Genomic DNA, 20,107 nt, shown 5'->3' with positions numbered 1-20,107 from the left:
GACAACTCAAAAATTGTTAGTGGCATTGCTAATAATCAAATACTTCATCATAGACTGAATGTAATTATTAAATTAAAACAACAAAGTTACCCCCTCCCTTTCTTACCTTCAAAACAAACCAAAAAAACTAGTTTTCACCTGGAAAGAGCACTTACTTTAAACAAAAACTCCACTTTTAACCGGTTTCATTAAACACAGCATGTTCTAAAGCAGAGGAAAACAAGGCTTCCCACAGTAACTTAAAAAGATGATAAAATTTCCCGGAAGAGTTTGTTTTCACCAACTAGCATTTACTAGAAAGCATTTACTTTCTACCTGATTTTAAAAGGTCTTGCTCACACCTTCAACAATGAAGTCCGAAAGGGCCACACGCAGTCCCTACAGGGCACAGGCACTTTCCAGTCACGTAGCTGTTGTTCCTGGCTGTTCTCCCAGTGATTATCAGCAGCTTTCATTTAGGACATCACACTAGGAAGTTTTTTCTTTCTCCAGTTGGAAACTATGCAGATGGTTTTAAAGCACAGCAAACACAGTCCTCACGCAGGGGGGCTAAGTGTGCAAGCTCCGGGCCTGCACGTGCACTTCCTAATGCCTGCCAGAGACGCAGATGTCGACAACACAACCAGACAAGCTTCTTCAGCACATGGGCATCAAGACAAATACTCAAGTCAGGGTGAACTGGAGAGAGGGAGACAGGCCAAGGCCGTTTCACCAGGGGAACCTAGAGAACGACTTAGAAAAGCCCGATCAGCTTGCAATCACCCCGTGATACCACCCATCACCGAAAGCAGCGCGAGGCTAACGCTTCATTAACTCACCATCGTAAGGGTCTGTGTACAAACACACTCGAGGGTAACGCTCTTTCACAGAAAGAACAAATGTCATTTGTACCAAATGGCAATGGGTTTCAGCACAAACTTAATACTTTCAGAACACTATAGTGATAGTAATCATCTACTTTCAGCAAGAGGGACTCCTTTTAAATAAGGAAAAAGACTCACGTTAATTAGCAAACGTACCCACTGGATCGATCAATCTGCAGCAACAAAATGACAAAGTCTAGTGCTTATGGACACCGGGGACAGAGGGGTCTGCCACCCTCAGCACACGGCTGGGAGACCCGGGTTCCTGGCCTGGACCTTGACAAAGCCTGTGTGTCCAGAGGGAAGAGCTTATCAAGGGAAAAAAACTGTCTAATCAAAAACTCTTTAAAGGACAACCTGAAAAGCACTACAGAAGGTATAGAAGATTTTCCGTACCGTGCATGTGCAGAGAAGCCCTACTAAAGCTCATGTTCTCCCTCTAAAGCCAACATGGGGGGGGACACGCTGTGGCGTCTATGAGATCAATAGCGGCACGCTGCTCTGCCAGGATTTTGATTCGCTAACTGGGCAGAATTTCATATAAACATAACCTAGTTTGCCTAACCTACTGTACATAAATAAACTCATTAAACAATTAGTCTTTGAACTGTTTAAGGTGGGCAGGTTTGCACTGGAAGAAGCAGGTGTCATTCCTCCTCTGGCAACACGTGCCTCCAGGTTCTGCCACTGAGAACTGCGTTCAGGGGACTCTACCATTGTCACCGCATCCAACAGCGCTGGGAGAAACAGCTGAACTCAAAGGACTTTGACTCTCCAATCTGGAAAAATAACTACTCCCATTTCTCCGTCTCTAGATCACTATCACTGGGGTGGGGCCAACTAAAATGGGGGGGGGGGGGGCGAGTGCCACAGTACAAGTACGGGCGAGTGCCACAGTACAAGTACGGGCAAGCGCCGGGGGCGGGGTGGGGGTGGGGACAGGAAACCATCCCCAGCGGGCGCCTGGATCTGCAGGTCCCTTCGCTGCTCTGGAACTCGGCTCACCGCTTCCCTCCCAGCTGAGGCCTGCGTGTGTACAGAATCCTTCTCTCCAACAGTTCTCTGGCTTCGAACACTGAGGTGACTATTGACACTGAGGCTCCCGGTTCTGGAGGGGCTGATGGGGCAGAACCCTCCCCCGGTGCTGTTCTGAGACTGACATGTCTCATTACAACCAGGCGGAGAAACTGAGCTGCAGGCAGAGCAGAGAAAAGGACTCTTCCGGAACCCCACACAAGTATGTATTTGCATTTCTAAGGCCTCTCTGAAAACAGATCAGTTACTTGTTCAATCTACTTCTGCTGTTGGCAGTACTCTTCCTACAGGCACCAAGCAGGCCCAGCAACACCTGTCTGTCCTGGCTTTGTCCACAGCTGAGAAGACGGTGATCTAAGGGACTTTCCTTCCCCAGAAGCCCACATCTGTGGGGCTGGGACGGTGGCCTGGGCCCCTGTCCAGAGCAGCCCGCCTGAGCAGGTGTCTTGTCTCACCACAGGAGGGAAGGAGGCGCCCACAGAAGAAATGTGCATAGGCGGTGTGAACCAACATCAATCACTAACTGGACCTTTGGCAGCTCAGTGGACCCTGATCCCATAAAGAAAGCCCTGGTTTTAGAGAGAAACGCTCTCAACTGCCCAGTGGAAACGATAACACTTTTACTTTATACATGTTTTGGTCCACTCTTATTTAGCTTCTTTTTTCTTCCTTTTAAATTATTCAGTTAAAGAAGCACCAGCACACACTTGACACAGCGCGTGTATGAGGACGACCAGTGATAAGAGCCCAGGCCTCCAAGGTCAGGTCCGAGTCCTCCCCTGCCCGCTTGCCCAGGGCACTGAGCCACAGCTCTGCCAGGCCTGGGAAGGGGAAGGATGACAGCAGTTCCAACTTCAGGAGCTCTCCCTGTGCCTGCTGGTGCCTGGCTGTCAGCATTGAGTCCCATTCTGCACCTGTGGCTTGGAGGGTAGCCCAGTGTCCTCTGTCCAGCAGAAGTGCTGGTCACCTTCCCTTGCTGTGAGGCGAGTGACGGAGGATCGCCCCTGGAGGTGCCATTTCACGCCAGGTCGTCCAGGTCCACTTTGGGGATCGGGTCTCGCCAGTAGCAGAAGGAGCTGAACTCTGGGCACGGAAAGGCAGAATTCTGTTCCTTATTGAGAAGTGGGAACACGTGCTCCACGAGCTCGCTCAGTCTGTGATACCTAAGAGAAGGGATTGGGGGAAAAACGCACAAAGTGTTACTCTGAAATTGATGTAAGAGCACAGGATTGCACGTCGTGAAGCTAGTTACAGAGATTCCTCAAAGCAGTAGGATCTGAGATGGGCATGCATCCCTTCCCAGGACATAGCCTTCCTCTTCGAAGTCTAAAATTGTCAGTGATCCCAGTACAGACACTATTACAGAGAAGGACACACCCAGGCAAAGAGGAAAGCCTCCAACAGACAGGTACACTACTGATATTTCGAGCTGGGCCTGATCCTCAGAACCTCTGTTCCCAACTCCACCCCTCGCTGCCGGGCGGGGGGCTGAGGAGGAGGAACACACTTACGATGACTTGTTTCCTTTGGTCCTTTCTTGTATTAATTCACCCTTGGGGTTCACGGTGAATATTCTGCAGTCTGGAACTCCAACTTGCGTGTAAGCATAGACATCCTGCAGAAGAAAACATTAAATAAGGTGATTATGAGAGAAGAAATCAGGAGATGTTTCTCTGGTTCCTTGTGAGCCAGAAAAACAGTATGAACACAAGGCTGTCTTGGGAACACGTGGCGCAGGCACAGTGTCCCTCTGCCACTGCTAAAACTGAACTTGAGACAAACTGAAAGAGTGGGGCCAAACCCAAGGGCACTCGGAGTCAGAAAACTGGGGGCTGACAGACGCCAGGGGCCCTGGAACAGGAGAGGGGCCCTGCTGCCTGCCAGAGGCCAGGTGGCAACACCTTCCGCACGCCTGGAAACTGAGGGCCCGTGTGTGGGTAGGCAGGCTGGGAAGCTTTTGCGAAGGCAGAGCACTCTCTGGGGTGGATCCAAGGACATGGCTTAGAACCACTTACACAGGAGTCAGGACTGCCCGAGGAGATGGAATCAAAGCCATAAAAACAAAGAGAAAGTGCCCTTTCTCATACACCAAAACTCTAGGGCAGATGTCCTACAGGACCCAACAGCAGAAATTTGGAACAGATAAATGAAAACCCATTTAGCAGAACATTCATTCTGTTTATACAATTGGTCTGACAATTATATCCAGGCTGTACCCTAAAAAATACACGCCTCTGAATTTTACCCACCATACCAAAGGCTACACACTTACATTTGGACGGTTTCCAAAGGCGGCATAGAAGGGCTGCTTAGAGGGGGCAAACAGATTCTTGATATCATTTAGACACTCTATTTTGAATTTCTCTGGTTTCTTTTCTATCACTTCCCTAGGGAGAAAAAAAAGTACAAATACAATGACCAAATCTGAAATGGTAGTTTTTCCTGGTATGTGATCCTGAAAAGATTTTAGTGCTCACAATCACTCATTTCTTAAAATATTTTGTAACTGATATCTTTCTTTCTCTTCCTTTGCCAGTCAAGAAAGACTAAGACTCTGACTGATGGTGTTTAGGGAAGGAGAAAACGTGACAGCTTGATTTTTGGACCGTGTCTGACCAGACTAGGATGAGCTCTGAGTTAGAATGCTCTGGGTCTGGGGGAGCCAAAGAACCAAGAAATGCCGAAGCTCAGAATCAGATACAGACCCTTACGATGAGCTTGACCTCCAACTTCCCCATTCAGACCCTTTCCCCCAGTGCGAGCAGGCGCATGCACCCACACATGTGCACACACACGCATGCACACACAGAAGGTGTACCTGTGGAAGGCAGAGAACAAGCTGCTAGGGGATAACATCAGAGGGCCCCGAGGCAAGATTGTGCCCTTGTCATTGACCCAGTGCAGGTAGCCACGGGTCATGTCGGCCATGCCGATGGCACGGGCGGAGCAATACAGAAACTTGTAGCCATTCCTGAAAGAAAAGAAGAAAGAAACATCCTGTTTAGAAACACACACTCTGGCAAAAATGGAAAAAAAAAAAAAAAAAAAGGGCACTATTCTTTTAAAAGATCCAAATAAAGTTCCCTTCGTTTGTTGTGAAAATCAAATTCTTGAATTTAATAAGGAAAGTAGTTAGGATTATAAAGATCTCACTTCTCCATAGAAAACATCATAGGGAAAAATGGGGATATATGCAACCAGGGATTATGCTAAATTTATAAATACTGATATATCTTCAGCAACCAGTCAATGAAAGTCAGATTACGGAACAAAAACCCTGGACTATCTTTAAGTTGTCTGCATAAAGGAAAGATGCAAAGGATCTCATTTATAAAGACAATTTGTAGAATGCAAACCATTCTGTAAGACAAGGAGCAAATCATGGGTAACAGACATACAATTTTCATACTATGGCATTCTCAACTAATGCTTAAGACACTAAGTTTTCTTTTTCCTTTTTTTTTTAATATTTATTTTTGAGAGAGAGAGAGAGCGAGCAAGCTAACATGAGGGAGGGAGAGGCAGAGAGAGAGGGAGACACAGAATCTGAAGCAGGCCCCAGGCTCCGAGCTGTCAGCACAGAGCCCAATGCGAGGCTCAAACTTGCAAACTGCGAGCTCATGAGCTGAGCCAAAGTCAGACATTTAACTGAATGAGCCACCCAGGCGCCCCAAGACACTAAATTTTCAAATCAATTTAACTCATATGGATTATGGTCCCACAAAGGCCACAGCACTGTTTTCTCTGTTGCCCCAACAGAGAGGACCCCATGGGTGACCCCATGCATGCAAGTATTACCTACTCAGTGAAATCCAATTAAAAAATATCCAATTAGGGGCAACGAAGTGGCTTTTGATTTTTGAGTGTCCGACTTTTGGTTTCGGCTCAGGTCATGATCTCAGGGTTGTGAGATGGAGTCCCGCCTTGGACTCTGTGCTGGGTGTGGAGCCTGCTTCAGATTCTCTCTCTATCCCTCCCTCCTACTTGTTCTCTTAAACAACAACAACAAAGCAAACCCAATAAAAAAAATGTAAATCTGGCTCTTCTGTTAAAACTTAACCCCCCAATGATAACTATAACCACAGATATATATAAGTAGTGCCTCAAACTCCTAGCACTGTGAGGATGAGAGGTATAGGTTAAACATGTAACGCAAGGACTGATACACAGCTCATGTTCCAGAAATGGCGGCTGACACTTTTCTTTGTATGAGGCTACAGGAAAGGAAAGCAGGAATAGCTGGATCATGAAGACACGATTTCCATGGACTGATGTATGCCATTTTTCTGTAGTTCTTAAAGCAAAATTCTAGCTCACTTGAGTATGTGGCCATGTGGGACAAGATACCTACTCATTGATGGAATGGTAGAGCTTTGCTATACCCTGATGAGTCCAGTCTTTACCCAGCTGTGGAAGAATCTGCCCCAAAGCATCAGACCTGAGAGGGTAGAAATAGGAAAAGGTATCAGAAAACGAAGCATATACAGCCAAGTGTTTGCCTATTTAAATACCAGCTGCCAAAAACCACTGGGTAGAGGCAGAGTGGGGGGACAATATAATCTACAAGGGTGATTTTGTCACAGCTTGCATAGCAGTGAGGCAGTCCCCTGCATACTCACAGAAGAATTTCTAAAAATAGAATCAGACACAAGAGCCAGATGTTCATTTTCAGAGATAATTCGCAACACATCCTCTTTTTCTTCTCCCTAATCTCAACAGTTTTTTTTTTTATTTTAATGCCAGAACTTAGAGACTACATAACTAAATCTTGCTAAAAGTTTCTGATGTTAATTTGTACAGCTCCACCCATCTCCTCCATCCACAGAATGATCCTGTGTGTGACCACGTGTGACCTCTGTGTTCAAGTCTCCATGCATGTAGTTTAAAACACTTCCTGACGGTGGTCAAGGAGGGATTCCCCCACTCCTGCCCCCCATTGCACAGTGACCTGTACCTATCTCCTCCCTGCCACCCACCATGGGCTCGTGCTTACTTGGTTATTGTTCCGTCAATATCAGAGATGATGATCTTGTCATTCCAGTTCCACAGGTAAATGGTCCCTGCACACCGGCAGGTACCTTGATATTGGGTTGTAATACTAAACACAACATCATTTGGGCCATCTTGGAGCTTCAGTTTTGCCTTTTATAAAAAGTAAGAGAATAAAGAAAATCATAAAGGGAGAATTTTGAAAATTCATGGTGTATCACTTTGATGAAATTATGTGCAACTAAGTCAGTTTCCATTAATATGTAGTCACGGAGAGATTACAAAGGTATCATGTTAAGTGAAAAAAATTCTAATCTCCTAATCTCTGAAATATATGTATGTATGTGTACATACATATATACACATATGTGTGCGTGTGTGTATACATATATATATATATATATATATGGCAGAAATGTATAAGGAATGGAAAGAAATACATAAATATGATTACTATAATAGAAAAAAATGAGCTGAAAACATACAATTCTCAACAGGGTCTGAATATTTACAAACTACCACCAGTGTTTCAGGGCGTCAGCTCAAGGCAGGATGGTTTCTCTTGCGCTGGCACACACACAGCCCAGTGCTGCGTGCACAGCTTGTTCACAAGAAGCTGAGGGAGCCACTGCCTGAATGGTGTTTTGGAATTCTAAGAAATTTTTCTGATTCTCCAAAAAACCAAATGTCTCTGCTCTTCCTCCACACCCGACCGCCCTAGGGCACAGCGAGACCATTTCACACTGAAAATGTGTGAAAGGGAATGGGAAACCAACAGGAAAAAGGAAACTGCATTTAAGTAAGAAAATGACATTTCTCTGTTGTTGTGGCTCCTAAAAAAAAAAAAAAAAAGTGATGGCCTGGCTGTGTAAGGTACATCTGGGAAGAAAGTTAAAAATACTTATCTGTTGGTTCACTCTCAGAGACTGGAGTAGGAAGTCTGAGGTGGTGCAAGAAGCATGTCCAATTAAACAGTTACTAAAGTAATCTGAATGGATCCACACGGATCACACAGGACTCACAATTTGGTCTGAAGAGAGTCGAAGAGACTTTTTATAGGAGGTTGTGCTGCCATGGCTTGGGGGCTCTGTGGGAACAGGGTCCACTTTGATGGATTCTTCGAGCTCCTGTGACCCTTCATCACTGGATGAGTCATCCTCAGCCGGCCTATCAACAGCAATCCAGTTACTGAAGAGGCAGCAGGGCATTTTAATGACAAGAGCTTTTCTTTAGGATCAAGGAAACAAAGAGATCCTAAATCCATTCCGGGAATGGGAAGAGTTGTTCACTCGATTTCCAGTGCCTGAGTATTCACATCATGAAGGGAGAAGGCCACCTTCTCCCTCTCATGATTAGCCAGCAGTCTGGCTATGACTGATTATTTTCTGCTATGACCAGTGAATGCCACTAGGTCTACTGACTCTTGTTGAAAAGATAACGTACATTTCAAAAGATAACAAACTGTAGAAAATATAATTGCTTATACAAATTTAAAAAACTAATAAAAAGGATTCTATATACCCTTCCTTTAAAAAAAATATTTATTTTGAGAGAGAGTACAAACGAGAGCGAGGGGGTGGGGGGAAGGTGGAGAGAGAGAGGGACAGAGGGAGAGAATCCCAAGCAGGCTCCATGGTGTCAGTGTAGAGCCTAACTTGGGGCTCAATCTTACAAACTGTGAGCTGAAATCAAGAGTCAGATGCTTAATGGACTGAGCTACCCAAGTGCCCTATAAACCCCCTTTGAAAGAAGAGGGTAAAGAGCAAGAAAATGAAAGCTCAGGCTCAGACCAGCAGCTGAATTAAAGAGCTGGAGCAGGAGGAGAAGGAAAAAATCTGGCTGGGCAAGTAGAAGAAGAGCAGAAATGAGAACAAGGTGCATAGTGGCACCTCCTTTCAGGGCCAGCCAATACAAATATCCAAGAGGGGCTACATTTTCCAAGAATGAAAAGGACCCACACTAATTTTGTTTTTTGTTTTTGTTTTTGTTTTTTTTTAGGTAGAGTGCATACTCATGTGAGTAGGGGTGGGGCTGGGGCAGAGGGAGAAGGAGAGAGAATCTTAAATAGGCTCCATGCCCAGCCTGGGACTCCAACCCGCAACTGTGAGATCATGACCTGCGCCAAAACCAAGAGTTAGATGTTCAACCAACTAAACCACCCAGGTGCCCCTAATTTAAAGAAATTTCTACCCCAATGTGGGGCTCTAACTCATGACCCCGAGATCAAGAGTTGCATGCTTTATCACCTGAGCCCACTAGGCTTCCTCTGAAATTCTTTTGTGTCTCCCTTTTGTGTCGGATAGGAAGCTAGAGGGCAGAGACACCGAGGATAGCACATCTTAGGACTCCTCAAGATCCCTTTCCGAGAGGCCTCCATTTTACAGGCATCTGATTCCATGGCTCCAGGATGGGAGCAAGGCATTTAAAAAGCAGTGATGGGTGTATTTACTCCTCTAAACTGATTATAATTTTTAGAAAAGCAGAAATTATCTGCTGAGTGGCACAAACAAGCCACTTATGGTCATGGTTGTCCCTATGAGAAAGAAGTTTCTGACCAAAAATTAATCAAAATTGTCAAAATCAGCTTGAATACAATGGCTAAAAAGCAGTGAGTGAGTGAGCAAGTGCTGTGAGTCTGGAGGAAGAACAGGGTGCCCCACCTGCCACTGGCTGGCTCCTTTGCACTTGATGGCAGGTCACTGGTTGGCGGTACCTCGGATTTTCCTTCCTTGGCCTCTGGCAGCTAAAACAACAAGACAGCAACGGCGATGTGCAATTATTCCCCACCTGCCCCCAGAGACTGACAGGTAAAAATTTATCAGCAGCCCTCTCGAGCAATAAGCAAAATGGTTTTCTGAATCCCTAACTTAAAAATGCTTAAGAAACAGCCTTTCTCTACCTTGAGCCAAAGGACAGAAATCTGAGACAGAAGTCATATGCTGTTATGCAAAAGCTGTTCACTACAAAACAATTAAGAATTTTTTTTAAAGTTTATTTACTTATTTTGAGGAAGAGCAAGAGCAGGGGAGGGGCAGAGAGACAGAGGGAGAGAGAATCCGAGGCAGGCTCTGTACTGTCATTGCAGAGCCCGATGTAGGGCTCAAACTCATGAACTGTGAGATTATGACCTGAGCCCAAATCAAGAGTTGGACGCTCAATTGACAGAGCCTCCCAGGTGCCCCAGAAGTAAAAACTTTTAAAAGAGCACCATTTCAAGTCACAGACTATAATACAACTGGTCCACATTCATTCGGTCTGCTCCAGGGACACCAGTACTACAGAACAGAGGGCCCCCATGCCGCCCGCTGTTCAGTAGGAGAACAAGCTCTTGCTTCTGTCTGGAAGGTAATATAGTGAGTGGGCAAAGGGAAAGAGGCTTTGGAGCTGAACCCTTGGCCAAACCGTAGCTCCGTCCTTCACCAGTTATGCGTGTTTGGTCAACTCACCTCACCTCTTCGTGCCCTAGCTTCTTTACTTGTAAAATGGGAACTCAAACATCTATACTGAAGGGCTGTAGTAAAGGTGAAGGGTAATGAACATAAAGCATCTAGCATAGTACCTGCACATCAAACTGTTCATAAATGGCGGCTATAATTACCGTAAGACAGTATTATAAGCCCAAATTGATTTTCTTGTGCTTGGCAAAAATGTTTTTTGAAAAAATGAAAAATTTGCTTCTTTTCAGCCCATGGAAAAAAATTACCTCTCCGGGTCCGTTACCTGTTTGGCCATGCTTTCTCTCTTACGCCAAAACCACCAGCGACCAGATTTCTTTGGCATCTTATCTTTGACCCAGGACTCGACTGTGGCCTGGAAACAATCAATTTGGGTCAGTCTAGTCTTCTGTCAATCACAAAACACCCAACTGCTTTCTATCATCCCCCTGCAGGACAGTGCCTTATTATGGAATGTGAGCAACATTCTCTACACCTCCCAACTCCTCCAGAGTTTGTAACACCTCTGACAGATGGACAGTCCTCTTTTGTGGTAGCATGGCTTTGCAGCAGTTCTATGGGATGAGACTGAGTGGTCTGGCTAAACAGGAGCAGGGGGCTGGTAGGTGCTGCTCTCATTTCTCTACCACTGGAAAACATGTTCTCATGAGTTATGAGGACCAACTGCGCTGACAGATTTAGAACAAATCTTCAGGTTCTATATCACAGGCTTATTAGACATATCTTATCCAATCACGCTAACATCACACTTCTGGTGGGCACATCACCCTCGTCCCGCTGCTTCTTTCCATATTAATGAGAGGAATTCCTTTTCATGCATTCCATATTTAGCTAACAATTAATCAAATCTCTCAACTTTTATACCCAACCAGAAACCAGTATAAACATCTAATAAAAATGACAAAGATATGGCAGCCCAGCAAATTTCCTAGATTTGGGGCATGAGATAATTTGAGTGGGCACATAAAAAATCTTTGGATCTTCTGCAATATTAATCTAATTTTATTAAAAACTTTTTTTTTTATGTTGCTCCAACTCACCAACTGTGAGATCATGACCTGAGCTGAATGAAGTCAGACACTAAACCAACTGAGCCACCTGGGTGCCAGGTGCTAGAATGTTAAATTGATTTTAAATAAAACTTTGAGTAGTATCTAGTTTAGAAGTGTGCACATATGAATTTTTCTAAATACCATATGTTGTAGATACTTAGAAAACAAATGGTGGATCATCTCACCTTCGGCAGACTCTTCTGGAATACTTGCAAGCTAAGGATCATGGGAGCAGCCAAAGCCCAGTTATAGTAACTGTGAGAAATAAATTGTGTAAAACCATTACACAGAGAAGGGAGAGAGGGAGAGAGAAGAGAAGGGGGTAGAGAGGAAGGGAAGGAGGGAAAAAGAGGAGAGGATGGGGGCACAGAAACAACATGAAATTTCTTATTCTTTTCAATGAAGAGATGATCAGCTAAATTTTTTCCCCACATGAATGATCTCTGCTTCAAGCCAAACTTCTCTGAGCAGAGAAGTAGTAAAATCTAGAAGACAGAATAACATTTCAATGCTTCATTGAAAAAAAAAAAAAAAAAAGAAAGAAAAAAAGGCTGAGGCGTCATTTTCATTTCAAAGTCACTGCCCACTAGCTCATTTATATGTGATGGCACATTTTATAACAAGAAAACTAGAATAGTTAAAAAGAGCACTTTGAAAAAAAACCCTGGAAGAGTATTTAGCAATTATGAAAGCAGGAGTATTTACCGGTTATAGATCCGTATTACAAGGTTAGGATTGTCGATAAGTCCAGGGTTTTCTGCAAATTCATGATAAGTAATGATATGCTCCATGAATTTTTCTGCAATGTAAAATAATGATCCTTTGGTTAGATATTACGTAAATTTCTAAATGAGAATATCACAATACTCTGCGTTGAAGGATCTAAAGGATAAAATGCGTCCTTTAAAAAAATTTTTTTTATATTCATCAAAAGCAAAATATCATTTTTTTTTATCCAGGACAATAAAGAACACTTCCTTTTTCTATCCTTCCCCTCTTCTACCACTCCTCCCACAATTAAAAACAAAAAACAAAACCACAACAACAAAAAACAACACAGGAAAAAGGGATATGCCACAGAATTTCAGGAAAACAGACTATACATGTGGCCAGACAGAGAAAAAGGAAGATACACACGTGTGCACACACATTCTCTAGAATTAATGAAAACTGTAGTTTCATTCTTAACAAAGACAAACATTACTGGCAGGCAGGCAACTGCATAACTAGGGAATATTCATGGGGATCTTACAGCTGTCAGGGCATGCTACATTAGGAAAAACAATCAAAACATTTTACAATTGCTTGGAGAAAAAAAAAAACCTAATAAATACACACCAGACTATGGCTTAGGATCAGCCAAGAAATGAACCCCAAGTTCTTGAGAAATGAATGAGGATTCTGCGTGAATTTGTGTGCTGTGTTCCTAAATCTGCACGCTAGCAGATCAAGGCTAACAGGGAAATTTCTCGCTAGGACTGTTCCTCCTGGTGATTTGTAGATTATTTACGTTTACTTGCCATTTCTGCCTCCTCCAATAACAAACTCTACCTAAGTACCCAGAATTTTAAGTGTATATTTTATGGTTTATAGAACTGTGTACTTTCCATTCCACCCCCAACTTGTATTTTTTAAGATGAAGACTTATGAGGATTAAGAGCTATTGACTATAACCTGCTCTTAATTTCTTGCAAAAAATAAAACAAATAGAATTAAGAGATGGAGAAGAGGCAAAATGAGCACCTTGTGACCTGAAAAAGAGAAGGATTCAGGAAAGCACAATTATGACTCTCAGGCACCAAGTCTGCCAAACTCAGGCCTTCAGCTGCTCTGAGGGGGAGAGAAGGCAAAAGATGATACTAGTTGTGGAAGGAAACTCTTTCCTTAGAGGACAGTCAATCAAAGGCCACCAGCCAAACTGAAATAATATTAAGAAGAGTTTAGGTACAAAGGAAGGTAAAACCAAAAAGGCCAAAGAACTTGGGGAAAGATACACCCGAGTGCTCACCCCACCATGGAGTCCTCTGAATTGCCTCTGCTAAGCTTCTTCCTTTCTCTTGAGCAACTATACTTTCCAGGGCCAAGTCTCAAGATTGAGACAGAAAGTAACCCCTTCTACTTTTTGGGGGAAAGACTATTTCCTCAGTGGACAATTAATTTTCCACAACTTCAGCCCTACTCTCATATCTAAGGCTCAGTGCTTTCCAGGAGGGCAGCTGGGCCCCAGTCCACACACATTTCAACTTTACAGATGAGAAAGTGGGACACAGCATGAGCTGACCCTGGCTGCTCCACAAACAGGGCAGCCTGAGAATTCTCCACCTCTCCACGTGAAATGAGAGCCTTCGAGGCACATGAACTTACTCGAGCCATTTATATGTAAGGTCACCCCATATGAGGTACCTTAAATGAGGAGCTATCTGACATTAAAGGGAGATACCTGTTACCTGCACAAGATCGTTAAAGAATTTAATACCTCGAAGTGGCTGAACAGCAAGTTTTCTATCAAGTAACGACCAGGCTGCTTTCTCCAGTGAAGACAGGGGCATGATTGCCCAGCGTACCTTTGGAAATTTCTCCATTCTCACTGAGACCCCCACAAAGAGAGAGGGTGACATCAGGCAAGTCCATGGCAGAATCTGAGAGGCACTCGGTGCCGCTATCTGCAGCCGCACTTCCAACGGACTGTGGGGACTGGGAGCCAGAGAGCGTGTCAGACTCAGGCCACTGCCGGGAGCCAGGGTCCGATTCACTGTGGGCAGGGGATGGGGAGAAAAGGATTTGCCTTATTACAACTTCTTGTATTCCTGGCTTACTACAGGATTCTCTGAGGGCTTGAACCAAATAATATATCCCCTTAAAAAAGGAACAGATTGACCTAAAGACACAGCTTTCCTTAGAGTTTAGACTCTATCACAAATGACATTAAAAATAACTTAATAGCACTGCTGAGGAATTAACTGTGAATACAGTAAACAGGTCACAAAAATCACTACAGCCATTCACAATAAGACAAACTTTTCAACTACAGCCTTTTTGATTTTAATTAAAGGATTCCAAGAGTCATAACCATTTATTTACATTTCCATGATGAAAATGACAGAGTAATTAAGAAAAATCTGATGTTTGGAAACCTTTGATCCTAACCTCCTAGAAAAAGCTGTGGTACTGTACACATCCTGTAGAAAATTACTGTAGTTCAGGGTTGTCTAGACCTTTCTAAATTCAACTGTTACTTCACAAAATAGAACAAAGAAATTAAGCAAGAGAAAATTCTCAGGATGGTAGACCTACCTTGAAAACATTTTGAGAAATAAACTGGAAATAAACTATTGTTACACTAACTAGCAAGGGTTAGGACTAAAAAAGGTGAAGTTATTCAGTATTTTCATTTTTCTTGATGTTAGGGCACAGAAACCAGGTTTTAGAAGATGATCCTAAGGGAAACTTTGTAATGGAGCATAAATCTCAATCCAAAAGAACAAGGAAATGGTACCTTAAGTTTCCTATTCATGAATGTTTACTGCTCTACACCCTTTGAAAGGATACTTAATGTCATGTTGAAAAAATGTTCTAGAAGTTTCAAATTCTTTTGTTTTATTCAAAAAGCCAGCCTACTTAATATGATCCATCAAAGTTTTATGACCTTTAGGGAAAAAAAAACCTTCAAATTTGAGCAGTAGGTGGCAGCAAGGTACAGACAGGTCATAAATAGAGAGCAGTTTCCAAAGCTATTATGTTTTGCATTTGAACCAATGAAAGATTTAGGTGTCTGAAAATTTTCTTTTTTAGTAGCCATGCATACTCATACCACAATATTGAAATTAATTATATCAACAGAATGTTCTTACTGGAAATGGTGAAAACGCCAACATAAAGCAGCAGTTATGGAGTCAGGGGGCAGGGATGACCCCGGGGAAAACATGAACAGAAGACTGTGATGTGTTTCCTCTTTCTCCTGGGCCCATGGCTAGGTCCCCTTATAGTGAGGTGTGGCCACATGACCATGACTGACTTTTTGGATGTGGACAGAGGGGTGTGCTGTGCCCTTCCCAAGCCTAGCCCCTGAAAACTCCCCTGTGTGAGCCTCCCTCTTTTCCCAGTCTTGGCCCTAAGGGAATGGTGGAGCCTCAAGATGGAAGAAAGCTTATGCTCCTGAATCCTTGTGTGCAAGGTGCCTCCCACCAAACACCAGCACTGGAATAGCACATGACCAAGAAATACATTTCTATTGTGGTAAGCCACTGAGGTCCTGTGTTTTGTCAGAGCAGTTAGCGTGATCCAAAGCAAAGTGACCCCTAAATAGATGGAGGAGGCCATCTGACTCAACATGTCACCAAATCCAAAGGAGTGATGTGGTTTAGACTGAAGTTTAGCTATAATTATTAATACTGGATACTTAGTCAAGATGACAGGATCGGGACGATTAACAAAACAAATGCTTAGAAGCCTTACAACAGTCTTAGTATCTTTAAGTATTTACGAAACGTCTCCAGAAATAATTTGTTCAGCAGGGTCAGGAGGGAATAAGCTAATTTGGTGAACAGGTGATGACATTAGGCAGTCAAATTTATAGAGCACAGTAAGGTTCTATTGCATGAGTTATTCTCATTTTAAATTTATTAATTACTCCCCATTTTTTAAAGGGGAAACTAAGAACTTGATCTTTGGAACACTAATAAAGGACTGGGAAATGTGAAAGAAGGTGATAATTCTAGTATAGCTTACATTTTAACTTTCTTATTGAAAAAAAAAAAATTGGAGCACTTCCAATTCTTTCACCTTAAAAACCCAACTATTCCTTTATGTGAAGAAGATATTTTGAGACAAATTTAGGGCAGAGAGCTAGGAAGGTGTTTTAAGGACCTTCTAAAAATATCCATAAAAAATTTAAATATCTTCGTATTAACCCCATGTTTCTATTTTAACTAAAAACGTAACAAGTTTTTCAATAATTTACTTAGAAGTGCTTAATAATATGTGCCTATGGCTCAGTATTTCAAACCATACTTTCTATGGGAAAAGTAAATTGTTTTTTGTAATCACAGAGTCCTATAATAGAATATCCTGAAGGATGGAAATAAACTTAGGAAAACAGTACAAATACAGCATATCTGAGGTTTTAGTTATTCAAAAGGGGGAAACTGAGAGGGGAGAAGAAAGAGTGACAAACGGTAAGGGGTCTAGGGAATGTGGGGTGTACAGGTCAACTGGAAATGGGGACCCAAGAGGCCCAGCCCAAGTTCAGAAAAAGCCTGGGAGCTCAGACTCACTGAAGGAGTGAGGACATTCTTTGTAAAATGTTTTTGAGTAAAGATATTATTACCTTTAAAACACATAATAAATGAAATAATGCTAACGAATTTCCCCCAACATGTTCAGTATGTATTAATGACCATAAGATTTGCTAGTCTGAAGTCATAACCATTGGTACACCCTTACATAGACTTAAGTAATGCACCTTTTCTCACTGTACTAAAACTTTCTTCATAAACAGGTAAATTATTCGTTTCATATCACTACAGTTCAAACACCACACAATTTCTCAATTTCCCCAAATCTGAAGCAATCATCCAACTTGGGTAAAGGTCATCATCACTTTGCTCTTTTTTCTCAGTGTTTTGCCCTAGATATAGCCATTATATTTCACAGCTATTCACCTTTCAACATCTAAGAAATACAGTACCTTTTAGGGAAGTAGAGGGCTGCAACTTCAGGTTCTAGAGCCTTTAAGTCATCCAGGTAAATATCATCAGGTCCTTGGTGTTGGCTTCTCTTGTGGACACCTATTTTTTATAAGAAAAACACACTGGAGGTAAGAATTTAAATTATTCTTCATTTACAACTCTGCTACAAAACAAAGGTTTGCAAACGATAAGACCAATCATGATTCAAACAGCGTTTTATTTTTAAAGGTGTCAACTAATGTTTTCCTACGTGTTGGTTCTCAACCATCCATGCCAAAGAAGGAGAAATTTGGTGTTACACACATACAGTTGCACGCTAAACATATGCTAAACTAAAAAAAGTTTTTTTTAATGTTTATTTTTGAGAGAGAGAGAGTGTGAGCAGGGGAGGAGCAGACAGAGAGAGGGAGACACAGATCTGAATCAGGTTCCAAGCTGTCAGCACAGAGCCTGACACAGGGCTCGAACTCACGAACCTGAGATTATGACCTAAGCTGAAGTTGGACACTTAACCAACTGAACCACCCAGGTGCCCCAACTAACTTTAAGTTTATTGAGAGAGAGAGAGAGAGAGAGAGAGAGAGAGAGAGAGAGAGAGAAAGAAGAAGAAGAAGAAGAAGAAGAAGAAGAAGAAGAAGAAGAAGAAGAAGAAAAAAAAAAAAAAAAAAAGAGAGAGAACACAAGAGACAGAACATGAGAGAGACAATGAGAACATGAGCAGAGAAGGGCAGAGAGAGAGATCCCAAGCAGGCTCTGCACTGTAAGCACAGAAGCAGACATGGGGCTCAAACCCACAAACCGTGAGATCATGACCTAATCCAAAATCAAGAGTCAGATGCTCAACCGACTGAGCCATCCAGGTGCCTAAACATATGCTTATTCCTTCATCTGCTATTACATGAATAATCCTAGCTCCTAAGTCATTTATTTATATTTGATGATAACGTTTTCTTACAGTATAAATAAGCATGACCAAACCTGATGAAATCACTGGCATTGAGAAAGTGGTCCTTATTCTAAAACCATGAGGGAAGGGTTGCTAGAAAGTCACATGGTACCAAAGTATCACCAAGAATTACCTTCAGGTTGCAAAAGGACAAAAATCCCTTATAATGGATAAATCTGGAAGGTAACACCTTAAACAAGTGATCACATTTAGAATCACTAACACTGGGACATTATGAGATGCTCTATGAAGTACTCAATATATTCCATGGGTAATCTTTAACTCAAAAAATAAACAACGTTTAACCCAAATTTAATTAAGCCTCTAGGTCTGTACTGCCCACTACAGTAAGTCACCAGTGACATGTTTCTACTGAGCACTTAAGTGTCCTAGTCCAAAATGAGGTATATAAAATTTTTTTTACTTTTATTTTTTTTAATATAATTTATTTTCGGGGCGCCTGGGTGGCTCAGTCGGTTGAGAGGCCGACTTCAGCTCGGGTCATGATCTCGCGGTCCGTGAGTTTGAGCCCCGCATGGGGCTCTGTGCTGACAGCTCGGAGCCTGGAGCCTGTTTCAGATTCTGTGTCTCCCTCTCTCTGACCCTCCCCCGTTCATGCTCTCTCTCTGTCTCAAAAATAAATAAACGTTAAAAAAAAATTAAAAAAAAAATATATATAATTTATTGTCAAATTGGTTTCCATACAACACCCAGTGCTCATCCCAGCAAGTGCCCTCCTCAATGCCCATCAACCCTCGGTTTGTTCTCAGTATTAAGAGTCTCATGGCTTGCCTCCCTCCCTCTCTGTAACTCTCATATTTTTTTTCGTAGTCTCCAGTCATTTATTATATATCTTTGAGCTTTATCTTTTTTTTTTTTTTTTAAACTAAAGAATAAAAGTAAAATGTTTAAAAAAATGTGTAAAACACAGGGGGTGCCTAGGTGGCTCAGGTGGTTGAACATCTGACTTTGGCTCAGGTCATGATCTCATAGTTCGTGAGTTCGAGCCCCATGTCAGGCTCTGTGCTGATAGCTCAGAGCCTGGAGCCTGCTTCAGATTCTGTGTCCCCCACTCTCTCTCTGCCCCTTCCTCACTCACACTCTTTCTCTCTCTCAAAAAATAAACAAACACAAATTTTTTTTTTAAATGTGTAAAACACACACCAGATTTCTAAAACTTACTATAAAAAATGTAAAATATCTCAATTTTTATACTGATTACATGTTAAAATTGTGACTGTTTGGGCTTACTAGCTCAGAATATATTACTACACTTAATTTCGCTTATTTATTTATTTAAAAGTTTATTTATTTTGAGAGAGACAGAGACAGCCTGAGTGGAGAAGGGGCAGAGACAGAGGGAGAGAGAGAGAATCCCAGGTAGGCTCCGTGCTGCCTGTGCAGAGCCTGATGCAGGGCTCAGACCAACGAACTGTTGAGATCATGACCTGAGCCAAATCCAAGAGCTGGACACTTAACCGACTGAAGATTTAAAATGAATATTCAACTCACATTACATTTCTATTGGGAAGTGTTGTTCTAGAGTTAACTTCCAGTTTAAGGAAATATGGGGATGTCACCTTGAAAAAAACTAACAAATACAATCAAAACATGAGAAAGCATACAAAAGAACTGGCCAGACTCTTGAAAAGGTCAGTATCATGGTTGCAGAGGGGAAAAAAGGAGTGAGGGAACATGTGTGGATGGCACCATTCTAAATGAAAAAGGTTAATAAAAAACAAATGCAACATGTAAACCTTGATGAGATCTTGGTTTGGAAGAAAAACAGCTAAAAAGCTTTTCTTGGTACATTTGGGGAAACATGAATATCAATTCTTCAAGATGACAATTGTCCTGTGGTTATGCAGAGAGTGTTCTTATTCTTTGAAGATGTGTCTTACAGTATTAAAGGTGAAATCCCAAAATGCTTTTGAATGTTTTCAAATGGTTTAAACAATAAAAAACTGTATCTGTGTGAGTGGAGAGACAGAGAAAGCGAGGAAGGAAGCAAAGATGCATACAACTACATAATAAAAAACGAGGGGTGGGGGTGGAGAATGAACCCAACTGAATGGTGGAA

At 42.3% G+C, this 20,107-nt stretch overlaps 1 protein-coding gene across 3 annotated transcripts in view; it reads right to left on the bottom strand.

Moving 5' to 3' along the window:
• Positions 1-1,751: 1,751 nt before the first annotated feature.
• Positions 1,752-20,107, bottom strand: part of LPIN2 (lipin 2) — an 82,835-nt gene continuing 64,479 nt past the window's right edge. For all 3 annotated transcript variants that reach the window (XM_042962955.1, XM_007089493.3, XM_042962954.1), the window contains 13 exons: positions 17,081-17,180; positions 13,959-14,146; positions 12,100-12,193; positions 11,580-11,649; positions 10,608-10,697; positions 9,548-9,630; positions 7,910-8,054; positions 6,892-7,040; positions 6,250-6,336; positions 4,717-4,869; positions 4,171-4,285; positions 3,410-3,513; positions 1,752-3,061 (listed from right to left, as the gene is read on the bottom strand). In XM_042962955.1, coding sequence (XP_042818889.1) covers positions 2,917-3,061; positions 3,410-3,513; positions 4,171-4,285; positions 4,717-4,869; positions 6,250-6,336; positions 6,892-7,040; positions 7,910-8,054; positions 9,548-9,630; positions 10,608-10,697; positions 11,580-11,649; positions 12,100-12,193; positions 13,959-14,146; positions 17,081-17,180 — 1,523 coding nt within the window. In that variant the 3' untranslated portion in view covers positions 1,752-2,916. The remainder of the gene's footprint in view (positions 3,062-3,409; positions 3,514-4,170; positions 4,286-4,716; positions 4,870-6,249; positions 6,337-6,891; positions 7,041-7,909; positions 8,055-9,547; positions 9,631-10,607; positions 10,698-11,579; positions 11,650-12,099; positions 12,194-13,958; positions 14,147-17,080; positions 17,181-20,107) is intronic.

This window comes from Panthera tigris, chromosome D3, assembly GCF_018350195.1.
Source record: "Panthera tigris isolate Pti1 chromosome D3, P.tigris_Pti1_mat1.1, whole genome shotgun sequence".
In the NCBI taxonomy this organism is placed as follows: Eukaryota; Metazoa; Chordata; class Mammalia; order Carnivora; family Felidae; genus Panthera; species Panthera tigris.
This window is presented reverse-complemented; position numbering and strand designations above follow the sequence as displayed.